General features: G+C 43.9%; 1 protein-coding gene across 2 annotated transcripts in view; it reads left to right on the top strand.

The window, feature by feature from the left end:
* The first annotated feature begins 6,289 nt into the window (after positions 1 to 6,289).
* Positions 6,290 to 12,635, top strand: part of VDR (vitamin D receptor) — a 105,909-nt gene continuing 99,563 nt past the window's right edge. For both annotated transcript variants that reach the window (XR_011026090.1, XM_068267319.1), the window contains exon 1: positions 6,290 to 6,438. Coding sequence is in view for 1 of the 2 variants with exons in the window: in XM_068267319.1 (XP_068123420.1) it covers positions 6,290 to 6,438 (149 nt within the window). In the remaining variant the exon portion in view is untranslated. The remainder of the gene's footprint in view (positions 6,439 to 12,635) is intronic.

Here is a 12,635-nt window from a genome sequence, read left to right as displayed (position 1 = left end):
CCATAGCATAAGGGAGAGGGAGGGAAAGGGACTGAGGCTGGGAATCGCTGCGGAGGGGGGCGTTGAGAAGCCCACAAATAGCCGGCGGCGATCAGAACCTCCTGGCAGGACATCCCCCTAGTGGGGTAAAAGGGGGGGGGGGGGGGAAGTCTGGTCGCCCGGCCACACGATCTGTGCTGTGGGCTGGAGAGCTCACGCAGCACAGATCTGAAGAAACAAGCCCGGTCCTTAAGTGATTAAATGCTGGTAGCATCAGAGGAGATAACAGTGATCCAAATTTCTTATAAAAAGAGCCCGTGAATTCGTCCGGGCCAGGGCTTTTACTTGATTTAGTGGCTTTGATACATTCCATCAATTCCTGAATGGAGATGTCTTCGTCTAATTCTTCCTGAAGTTCAGGAGGGATAGAGGGTAACTTGTTGTTTTTAAGATAAGCGTCTAAACGACTTTTAAAATCCGATGGACGCATTATAAAGAGATTCATAGTAGTGCTTAAATGTATCAGCAATTTCAGATGTTTTGAACACTTTAGTACCATTTGATTTTGTAATAGACAAAATGTTTGAGGTGCTAGTCCTCGGGTGTAAATAACGGGCCAGGAAACGACCACACTTACCCCCATGCTCATAAATCATTCCCCTAAGGCGCATTCTATCAGATAGGGATTTTTCATCAAGCCGAGATAGATTATGCCTAGTAATAGTTCTAGCTCTATTAGTGGGGACGGGTTCCTTTTAAGATCATCCTCGAGTGTGGCTACTTTAAGAAATAATGCTTTAATCTGAGCTCCTCTTTCCTTCTTGATCCTAGAACCATGGGAGATCAGAGTTCCACGCTAAGTGCACTTAAGAGCTTCCCATTTCATGCTTGGAGCTGTTTCATCTTTACTATGATCTTGAATAAAGAGTTCAATGGTTCGTTTAATATCAGTTACACATGTAGGGTCTTTAAGTAGATTATCATTAAGTATCCAAGCATATAAAGAGTTCCCTGGTTTTCCGACCAAGAAGGAGCAATATACTGGGGCATGATCAGACCAAACCCTGTTCCCTATAGAGGACTGCATATTTCTATCCAACAGAAATTGGGGGACCATAATATAAACTATATGGCTATGAGATCTATGAATATGGGAGTAGAACGTGTAATCACGCTCGTTGGGATGTAGTGTCCTCCAGGAATCGACTAGGGAGTATGAGTGTAGTTTATGACGTAACTGGGATAGGGCTTTAGCTGGGATAGGTGATTTCTGGGATGAGGAGTCCCAATGAGGATTTAAGCAAAAGTTAAAATCTCCACAGAGAATAATATGGCCTTTTGCAAAGGGAATCAGCTTATTGAGAAAGGAAGAAAGTTTTTGGGTCTGATATTGATTGGGGAGGTATAAGTTGGCTATAGTGTATTTCACATTATCTATTTCGATATTTATAAACAAATAGATATTTGTTTATGGATCTGACAACATATCTATGAAGGAAGCTTTAAAGGATTTACGAAGGCCCACAGATACCCCCTTAGATTTCCCATCTGGATTAGGACTCTGAAACCATCTGTCATACCATTTTGATTTAATGTTAGGGATGGAATCTGCTCTAAAGTGTGTTTCCTGCAAAGCAAGGATGGAGGTTTTCTGTTTATGGAAATGATGTAAAACTTGGGACCGCTTCTGGGGAACATTGAAACCTTTAACATTAAATGTTGCAATTACACATTCTGCCATCTTGAATAGGGAAGAATTTTAAGGATTATCATGCCACTTTTAGTTGACCCGTAAGGTGTATTGTAAGACATGGGGAGGTGATCATTAGCAGCTTTGAAGAAAGAAAAAACACAAATATCTGAGAGGAAAAAAGAAAACCTACATAGAAAAACAGACAAAAACAAAACATATATAGAGAAGTTTGGTACTCGTGTACCATTATCCCTTGTTCTCCAGTTTTGATCAGAAACAATTTGTGCACCCTCCAGAATGCTAAAAACAGCACTCCTGGTAGGAGCTCTGATCTGGGGAATGTGGGAACACATAGCGGAGGTGCTTCCCCGCCTCACCGTAACTTATATGAACAGAACAATAGCTCACTTAACATTTCTCAACATGTTGCAAATTTACAGTGCATAATATGACTAATTTTGCCATAGAAGAGATAAATTCAACCAATTAAAGGGGAACAACGACTATTAACCTATTTATGAAGACCCAGTTAGGCCATCCACGACTCTTCAACCTTATAAGAATACCACAGAAGCAGAACCCTTCATATGCTAAAGTAAAGAGGCAGTACCCAAAAACCTTCCTAATGGCCAAATATGCCACTGAATACAGTACAAATAAAATATAAAAATGGGGAAGGGCCGAGGTTTCTTGAGATTGAGATAGAGGCCAATCTGAGATATTGATTGGTGGAAAATCAAAGGTCGAGCGAATCTTTGATAGATAACTTGGTTTTTTGAAAATCATAGATCTGCCTTCATGTGAAATGTGAAGTGCAAAAGGGTAACCCCAGTGGTAGCTAATGTCCTTATCCCGCAAGGCTTCCAGGAGAGGGCGGATCGCTCTTCTGAGTTGGTAAGTGAGAGTATAGATGTCAGCCATAAGTTGGATCTTGGCCCCATCAAAGTCAATCTCTCCCTGTCTCCGGGCCGCAGTCATGATAGCCTCTTTCTCTTTATAAAAATGAACTCGACAGATTATATCTCTTTGTCTAGGTGGGTTGGTAAGGAGGGGGCCCAACGCTCTATGTGCTTTATCAATCTCTATTTTGTGGTCATCAGATACACCCAAAATCTGTTTGAAGAGCCCCTCCACTGTCGGCATAATCTCAGGTGGTTTAGTTGATTCAAGGATTCCTCTGATCTTTATATTATTACGTCTATGCCTATTTTCTATATTGTCCATTTTTAAATATATGGCATTAATATTCTGAGAATTATCCGCAATGGCCCTTTCCTGTTTATCCATTCTGTCTTCTACTGAATCCTGCCTCTTTTCCACCTCTTCCACCCGGTGTACTATCTGGCCTACCTCCTGGCGAAACTCTGTCATCTCCCTTTTATATACCTCCTCCATACGAAGTATAAACCTCTCAAAGTCCAGTTTAGTTGGCAGGGACCGAATATATTCCTGCAGGTCCACCTCAATGCAGGAATCGGAGCTTACAGAGACTACAGGAGATGGAGGGCCTGAGCTAAGATGGCGCCCAGCGTTTGCGGCCTGTGATCTAGAAGGATCCACTCCTGTGCTGTGTTCCGCGTCTGGTGTCCGCTGTTGTGCAGTTTGGTTAGCGGATCCTGACTTTGCTAGGGACGGTGAAGTGAAGTAAGAGGAGCTGGGCTGTCCCGTGGTGAGGTCGGAATGATTCCCTCCCTGTCGCGGTGAGGACAATGACGGTGACCGCAGCTTAAGCGTGCGGTCTGCCTCAGAGAGTGTGGGTGAGGCGGGGACTGACCTGGTTAGAGGCACGCTGTGTGCGCCTTGCTCAGCGGGAGAGCCTCTCTGGTGCTTCGGAGGAGTAGGTGAGGCTCTTTGTTAGTTTCGTGGAGATGCCATGTTGTCTCCTTCTGCCTCTTCCAGTCTCCGTTCCAGGGATTTCAGGAAGCGGAGGATGTGTGCCAAGCTGCGGTGTCTAGGCGATCTCTTCTTCCCCTTCTTCTTAGGGGGTCCCATGTGATGTTTGGGGTGCTTTTGTTGGAGCTATAAGGCTGGTTAAGCAGCGAGGCAGCGGGAGCTCCAGAAAACGTGTCCTCACTCCGCCATGCATAGGCCACGCCCCTAAGATTCTTTATTTTTAATACAAGAACATTTTTACAACAACGGCAACAAACAAGAAGACTGCATCATGGCATCTGTACAAAATAAACTTAAACTATCTGGCTGCTTACCAGTGCTAATATAGGTACAAACACTGCCCTATCTACTCATCAGTAAGTATGTACCCAGGCGGACATCAGGCTTTTGTCCAACATCACATGATAAACATCAAATGATGTGTGCTCCAGCCTGGCTAAGTTCCTCCTCTCACGAGGGAACCCATAAGATGCAATTACTTTTTAATACTTTTTAGTGCAGGGGTAGGGAACCTTGGCTCCCCAGCTGTTAAGGAACTACAAGTTCCACAATGCATTGTAGGAGTCTGACAGCCTCAGTTGTGATTAATAAATGCAAATGCAGCGGGGATTTGTAGTTTTATCACAGCTGGAGAGCCGAGGTTCACTACCGCTGTTTTAGTGGATGCACATCTAGGCTGAGTGGTGGCCAGAACTTATGCTTCAACATCAATGATATTAATAACACGAGGACATCATTACTCATATGTACAGATGTACAATGTTTTGTTTTTTAGTCTCCTTACACTGTTTCTCATTACTGTGTTTACAAGTGTTGGGGGAGTATGAAGGGGAAGGGAGGCTGCTCTTATGAGAGACTTGTGAAGGAGAGATTTAGTGCAGGGTGAGGATTGTGGATCTCCACTCTGATCACAGTTGTCTGCACAAAAAATACAGTTGTAAGTATCTAGAGAATCCAGTGATCACGGAGGCACCCTACTACAGTGTTTGGAATTCTACTTATAAGGGAGTCAAAACAACATGTTTATGGGAGTCAAGATGGTGTTTTGACTCCCATTCAGGCAGTTTTACAGCCAGTGGAGTGTCTTCTTGACTCATTGGATACATTATTGGATCTGTTTTGTGATTAGTGGTGCAGCCATACAAGCAAAGGCACTGGCTGCCAATTGATTAATTATTTGGTCAGAGTAGTGAAGTGTTTTCTATTCTATGGTACGCATCTGAAAGCAGTTTTCATAGTGAGATATGTGGTGATGAACGTAGTGATTACATTTTGTTCCTTTCTAGCGGAATGTTCCATCTGTAGACATCAGACATCCATTCATAAGCACATGACTTGAGAGAAAAATATTCCTAGGCATTTGAATGTGGGAGGTTTTTAGCCATATGCTTTATACATATAATGTGCTGTTTGAGGTCCTCCTGCTAAGCTTCCAAGTAATCTATGGGATGATTGTAAGAGATGAGCTTCACTCATGGTTGATCTGCCCTGCAGCTAATTCTAGGTAGGGCAGGAAGCAAGTTGTACTGCAGTGGCAATCAAAGCACATTTCCTTGTAAAAAAAAGGTATGCTGTGCACCTCTTTGCTTCTATACACTTTGCTTATATACATCATTCAAATTCACTTATCATCCTGGTCGCTGTTAGTTTTGCCTTGTTTGATTATATAGCACCAATATCTTCGCTGTACATTGGACAAAATAAGTAGTAGGGAACATAGATACATGAGAGGTTCAAAACTCTGTACAATCAGGACAACCAGCACTACAAATACAGACAATATTGATGAGTGGTTTGAGACATCACCAGTATTGGTGCATGTTCATATGATCAATTACACCAGAATAAGAAACACTAGGAGGAGGTCCCTGTCCTTGCAAGCTTACAATCTAGGGAGTAATGGGTTGAAGGAATTAGGGAAGGACACAGAGGAGTTAGAGCAAGCAGTGAGCCTCCACTGCTAATTATGGGCTTGTCTGAACAGTGTGTTTTGAGAGAATGTTTGGAGATTTCAAGGCTCAGAGTATAATGGAGTGGCTGTGGGAGAGGGTTCCAAAGGAGAGGAGCTGCTCGGGAAAAGTCCTGGATTTGGGAGTGACTAAGCTAGAGGACAAGCGGGTCCATAATCTCCTGGTATCTATCGGTTTCCATAATGGAGAGCAGGTTTGGTGGCTTTTTGGGAATAATAGGGAGATGGAGTCACTGAGAAGAAAAGCTGATTATCAAGACAAAAAGTGAGACCAAAAAGTATGAAGGGTGCGGTTGCGCATAGTAATGTATATTCTCATTTAATTTACAATCTGAAACCTAAGGGAATTTTTGCTCCAGCCTTTACTCCTGTCTCTCTGAATCAGCCCCAGTCTACTTTCTAAGCATGGTTTGACTTAAAGAACAACTGTCTTGAAGTGAACATCAGTGACAATTAGAAAGCCCATTGGAAGCACTACTGCGTAAAGCCTTTTCCTACCTAATAACTTGCCTGGTTTCTGCGTCCAGGTGTGTGTGTGCCGCTGTAGTGCGCAGGCGCATCGCTGTGGGTGTGGAAGTCTGGCGAAGGTAGCAGGTTCTGGCCACTAGTGCGGGTCACATGCAGGGGGGGGGGGGGAGTCACAGGCAAGTAGGCTTCTCCAGCTCCTGTTATGTAGCAGGCTGTAGGTTAGGGACTCATAAGAAATATAATGTTACGTATGTTAATGATAAATGTTGTCTTCTTGTTTTTCAGCAATGGATTACATGGCAGCAGGCCCATCCATGGCTGATACTGACATGGAGTTTGACAAGAACGTTCCCCGGATCTGTGGTGTCTGTGGGGACAAAGCAACTGGTTTCCACTTCAATGCAATGACGTGTGAAGGCTGCAAAGGTTTTTTCAGGTGAGCTTTTAACCACCTAACACCCAGGTTCGGTATAAGTCTAAGGTACATTCTGAATTCATGCTTGTATTTTTCATTATTTATTCCTAGAAAAATCGAATATGGACATGCAAATTGGATGATTAAACTCTACTAGTTCTACCATTTGCACAAATGTGAAACATGACTCGCTTCCCATGTTTTTAGGTTTCATGGCCTTCTAGTCTCATGTCTGTTTTTTTTAGCTCTTTGCAGCCAGGGAGCCAAGTAGAATTCAGGTGGACTTGCTGTATTTTTCGAAACCTTACCATTCTGTTATGATAGATATGAATTTTGTGATTTACCTTTCTGAGGAGGTCATGTCTTCATCACTAGTGTTTGGGTGGATTTACAGTGATGCATTGCATAACACGAGCATTAAAATGTGTGTAAACTGCAATGAAGACTGGACATAGACGTTCATTTAGAGCCTGCTTGCAGCTAGTTAGAATAATGTGATCCATTACAACGCAGAGATGTGAACAGGCCCTTAGAATTGTATGGGCAGTGAGTTAATATGCAAAATTATTTAGCAGCGCAACTGATGCACTGTTAACTAGCCCTTTGAGTCTCATGTCCGAGGCAATGAATCATCTGTTATTTATAAACAAATGGATTTTTACTATGGGTGGTTTAACAGAGGCACCAGAATCAATTAAATTATTTAAAAAACATTTAAAAAGGGAGGTGGTACCTCCCCAAACAGACTCACACAAGTCAATTTATCAGCAAACAAAAATCTCTTTATTCACAACTCCAAAATTATTGCAACACCTTTCACGGGTCTCTGCCTACTTCATCAGGCTATATCAGGAGTAACTAGGAGGATCAAAAACAAACCGGCTAAGTATGTGTTTGTTACACAGTAATGCGCTCATTATGCAATAATAAAGCTATTTTAGAATCTACAACATTTATAAACAACAATCTCTAAACCCACCTTTGTGAGTATCTTTCCTTTGTCATTTATATGGTCAATTGACAATATCATACTACACTATTGGGCTTTTTTCCCTTTTGTTTCTAATGGATTTTTTAGCCTAGTCTGATCTGTTTGAATGAATACTGTTTATGCTGGAATGGTAAGGTCTGCTTTTGGAATTAACACTTAAAGAGAACCCGAGGTCTGTTTGAAGAATGTTATCTGCATACAGAGGCTGGATCTGCCTATACAGCCCAGCCACTGTTGCTATCCCAAACCCCCCTGAGGTCCCCCTTCACTCTGCAATCCCTCATAAATCACAGCCACGCTGCTGACACACAGCTTGTCAGAGTTGGCTGTGTTTATCTCTATAGTGTCAGTCTGCTGCTCTCCCCGCCTCCTGCAGAACTCTGGTCCCCGCCTGCGTCCTTTCCCTCCCCGCTGATTGGAGGGAAGGGACGGGGGCAGGGACCGGAGCTATGCAGGAGGCGGGGGAGCAGCCTAGACTGACACTACAGATGTAAACACAGCCTCACAGCACGGCTGTGATTTATGAGGGATTTCAGAGTGCAGGGGGACCTTAGTGGGGTTTGGGATAGCAACAGAGGCTGGGCTGTATAGGCAGATCCAGCCTCTGTATGCAGATATCATTCTTCAAACACACCTCGGGTTCTCTTTAAAAACACTTGAATTGAGAAGGCTATCAAGGCTGCCATTATTTTTACCTTTTAAACCATACCAGTTGCCTCGTATCCTGCTGATCTCTTTGGCTGTAGTAGTGTCTGAATCACATACCTGAATCTAATCCAATCCAGTCTGACTTCTGTCAGAAGCATCTGATCTGCATGCTTGTTCAGAGTCTATTACTAAAAATATGGGAGGCAGAGGATCAGCAGGATATCCCAGAAATCTGCATTGTTTAAAAGGAAATAAATATGTTCACCTCGATATTCCTCTCAGTTCACTTGTCCTTTAACCACTTAAGGACCAGGCGAGTTTTGATTGATCTGTGCTGCGTGGGCTCTTCAGCCCACAGTACAGATTGGGTAATAGGCAGGGCGATCAGACTAAACCCCCCCCCCCCCTTTTTTCCTACTAGGGGGATATCCTGCTGGTGGGGTCTGATCGCCGCCGCCTGCTTGTGCCTTGCGGGGGGGCCCCCTCAGCATCGATATTCCGCCTCCCTCTCTTTCCCTCCCTTCCCTCCTCTCTATTGGCGGATAGGCTTTAGCCTATCAGATGCCGGCGATCCCCGGCCAATCAGAGGCCGGGTATCGCCGATCTCCTTTACGCTGCTGTAAACACGGGATTATTTCCCCGCGTGTTTACATTTAGCCTGCGAGCCGCGATCGGAGGCTCGCAGGCTGTTCACGGAGCCCCCCGCCGTGAACTGACATGGAACGGCCGCTCATGGAAATCCACAAATGACCAGCCACCGCCTATCGGCGTTGGCTGGTCATTAAGTGGTTAAAGGGAACCCTTTGACTCTCACCTGGTGTGGCTAAGTTAAGGGTAACTCTGTCAGTTATGCATGCCAGTTGTGACAGGCAGAACACTCACTGATGACAATGGGTCTCCAACCAGTATAAACATTTTGGAACCTTTATTTCTAATTTGCTGAATATAACAGTATTTCACATTTTTTAGGTAGAAGTTTGTTTAGGTAAACTATTTATTAAAGACATAGCACACTTTTAATTGGGAAACTCATGCTGACCAAGTGGGTGCCAGCCACAAGTATGCAGCATGCTAGTTTTCCTGGCCTTGTATCTGGGGACTGAAGGGGAGGGTGGCAAGGGAAGGGGCAGCTGCCGCATCCATGGGGATCACTTGTAGGGAAGAGGAGTGCAGCACTTTGTAGCACAGGCTTGTATGTGGGCAGAGGCATGTTGTGGAGAGTGCATGTTGTTGGAATGGACATTGTGCTCTCACTGAGGTGTTGTAGGGGTGACGGCAGGGGCATAGGTGTAGTATTAGTGAGTTTTGGACATGGGCATAATTTCTAATACGGCTGTATGTGTTTAGATGTCACAGTGAGCAAGCTGTGTGGGGGGACTTGAAGGTAGAGACAGGGAAGAATGAGGTGTCATACAGGTTTGGGATGTGATTGAGGTGAAATTTGCAATTGAGAGTGTTTGTTGATGGGAAGAGGAGACACATAGGATGTAGCAGTGGGTGTGTGGGACAGAGATGAGTAGATAGATCATGTTTTGTAGGGTTGGTCAATGAGATGCCCATAATTCTGAGCTGATGCCGGATTATGTAATTTCTGTATGCAAATGTATGCAGCTTGAAAATGGACCAATCAAATTTTGCCGTGCTAGAGTGATCATAACTGCATTGTGCGAGATGTTTGGTAGAGTGAAATGAATGATGTATCTCATCTACTGACTTTATAAAGCATCTAGAAGAAGATTTGCAACACCAGTCAAGATCGGTTTCTAAAAAAGTTGGTAAAATAGTGGTTGTGCTACTGCAGACATGCACACAGCCACAACAAGAACATGACTTGACAGATCCAAGCTCAATTTCTTAATTAAAAGGTCTTGCTGTGGGTGTGTATGTGATTTCACAAACACTAAAGCCACATATAGATGAGATAAATGTCCTTTGTGATTGCTTCAGGTGATAAATTACCCCCTCTCTGCAGTTGGTGGGGGGGGGGGGGGGCGGTGTATAGCTGGAGCTTGCACCAGGGATTGCAATAGCAATTGGCTGTGAAGTAAAGGCTTCAGATGTCAGGGACATGTGCTCCAGCTGGATTTTTGCCCAGAATGATCATTAACACTAATTTCAGGTGGTAAGACTAGCGTATGCATGAAGCCTAATCCATTAACCTTTCAGCAATTCCTGGTATGACTCATGTGAGGTTAACACTTAACAGGATAATCCTTTTAATGAAGTCAGTCCAGGTTAGCAGGGAGGCTACCCTATTTCAACCCCATTGTCATAGCAGATAATAGCCATAGTATCTGCTGGATGGTAAAGCTGCCCATTCTTATTAGCAAATGCCTCCAGTTTCTGTAAATTCTTGGGCTGTCTTGCATGAATTTCAGGTTAGAAATGTACCCAAAGTAGCACAGTGATATTGAGGTCAGGATACTATGATGGCCACTCCACAACCTTTACCTTTTCTGCTGTAGCCAATGATAATAATAATAATAATGGCAGTATTTGTATAGCGCCTTTCTCCTGTCGGACTCAAAGCGCTTGCGAGGCAGCCATTAGAGCGCACTCAGTAGGCAGTGGCAGTGTTAAGGAGACTTGCCCAAGAAACTCCTTACTGAATAGGTGCTGGCTTACTGAACAGGCAGAGCCGAGATTTGAACCCAGGTCTCCTGTGTCAGAGGCAGAGCCCTTAACCATTACACTATCCAGCCACCCATGATGGGTCGATTTTGGCTTTGAGGTCAGGAAACTGTGATGGCAACTCAACCATGAAGCCCATTTCTCTTCAAGTGCCTACTTATCGTGTATCGTGGAACATCCACACCTCTTTTCTGTAGAGAAGCCTGGATATCAGCTAAAGTTCTCTCTTGCTTTTTCTTTGCATCCCAAACAATTCTTCTGTCTGCAGACCTGCGCCTTCTTTGCGTGTGTGGAAGGGCTCCAGGTAGGCTTGTGGTTGCCTCATTTTTCAGTATGCATGTCGTGCCTGCTGCTGGGGCACTGCCACAGTCTTGCATAATTCTGCATATTGGTTACAGTCACACGCACATTAGTCAGTGCCGTCTTGTTTAATCTTGCTTCCTGACCGCGGAAACCTGGCATATGAAGAGAGAGTCAGTGAAAGTCCTATAAATCCCAGCCACTACCTTATCATTATGCTGCTTAATTGGTAACTGACTCTTTTAGGTATAATGAATTTCCACATTAAACTAATGGCCATGGAAAAAAACATGTTTGGGCTGCACCCACCTGCCTATCTCCATGCACTCCACATAATAGATGTGATTTACCTGGAAAACACTGGGCGGATTCAGAGTTCATCCAGAAGTTCATTTCTAAGTGACATTTGTTATTAATAGAATTCCCAGCCTTAGCTAGATTTTGTTGACAACAAATGCTTGTGTGGTATTTTGATGTGTGGGAAAATATAATTTGATGAAAAATGACAGGCTTAATGTTGAGATGACTGAGTGTCAAGGTCAAAGTAACAAGACAACAGGGGACAAGACCCTCTTGCCATGGCACTGACGGGTAACTTAGAGATCTTGCTGGTGGAGTTCCAAAAGCATATAAAATGCTTGTAGTTGATGTCTCAAAAAATCTAAAATCTCTATTTTGAACCATGTGACCAAGTATGATTAACTAATGACTATCATGTCTAAGAGAACTCATGGAGAAGACTGTGATCAGTGTGATCATGAATACCCAGACAGCTCATGGTGACCAAGAACCACATGGATGTGCAGTCTTGCTTTCAAGGACACAAAGAGATGATTTGCAAATTCGGGAGTGATGCATTGTGGGAAACCACCGTTGCCCACTTATAGCTGAATTGTCGCAAATATCTTCAGTTTTAAGAAGGCTAAATTGCATTTAGCATTGCTTTTTAATAGAGGTTGTTTTGGTCTCTTTTTGCTCTTTATACCTTTCCAGGTGGTTCTGGGCCACCATGAGCTGTCTGGGCATTATTTAGTACTTGTTTAAGCCCTATCCAAAAGTGCCATATCAATCAATACCATGATCCAGTGAGGACCAAATAGTCTGAAACAGGCTGTATGTATGTTGGATTGGTGTAAGTCTATAAAATGTTTTAGCTACAGGCTCACTATACACCAGCGGTTCTGGATGTTCAGCCTTGTTTTTTAAGGGCATAAAGAGATGATTTGCAATGATGCATCATGGGAAACCACAGTTTCTCACTTACAGCTAAATTAGAGTGACCAGATTTTTGTGGGTCCAACCTGGGACAGGGAGGGGGGGGGGGATGCGCCGTGGCGAAAAGTGGGGAGGACTGAGGAGCGCGCAGCGATGAAGACCGGGGGGGGGGGGGGGACTGCAGCGCACCGCGGCGAAAAATGGGCGTGGTCATTACATTGTATGGGTGGAGCTAACGTAATGATGTAACAGCGAGGCATAAGAAAGCAGTGTTTACGCCATGATGTGGACAAACGAGACTTTGCATCATGGGTGTGCAGAAACTGTGTGATGCTAATAGTATACCGTAACCACAAAGCAGCAAACATAGCCATCTATGACCATTAAATAATAAATGCAGTAACAGTTACCCCGGACACCAGAAAATAAACGC

Source organism: Hyperolius riggenbachi, chromosome 2, assembly GCF_040937935.1.
Source record: "Hyperolius riggenbachi isolate aHypRig1 chromosome 2, aHypRig1.pri, whole genome shotgun sequence".
NCBI classification, from domain to species: domain Eukaryota; kingdom Metazoa; phylum Chordata; class Amphibia; order Anura; family Hyperoliidae; genus Hyperolius; species Hyperolius riggenbachi.
This window is presented reverse-complemented; position numbering and strand designations above follow the sequence as displayed.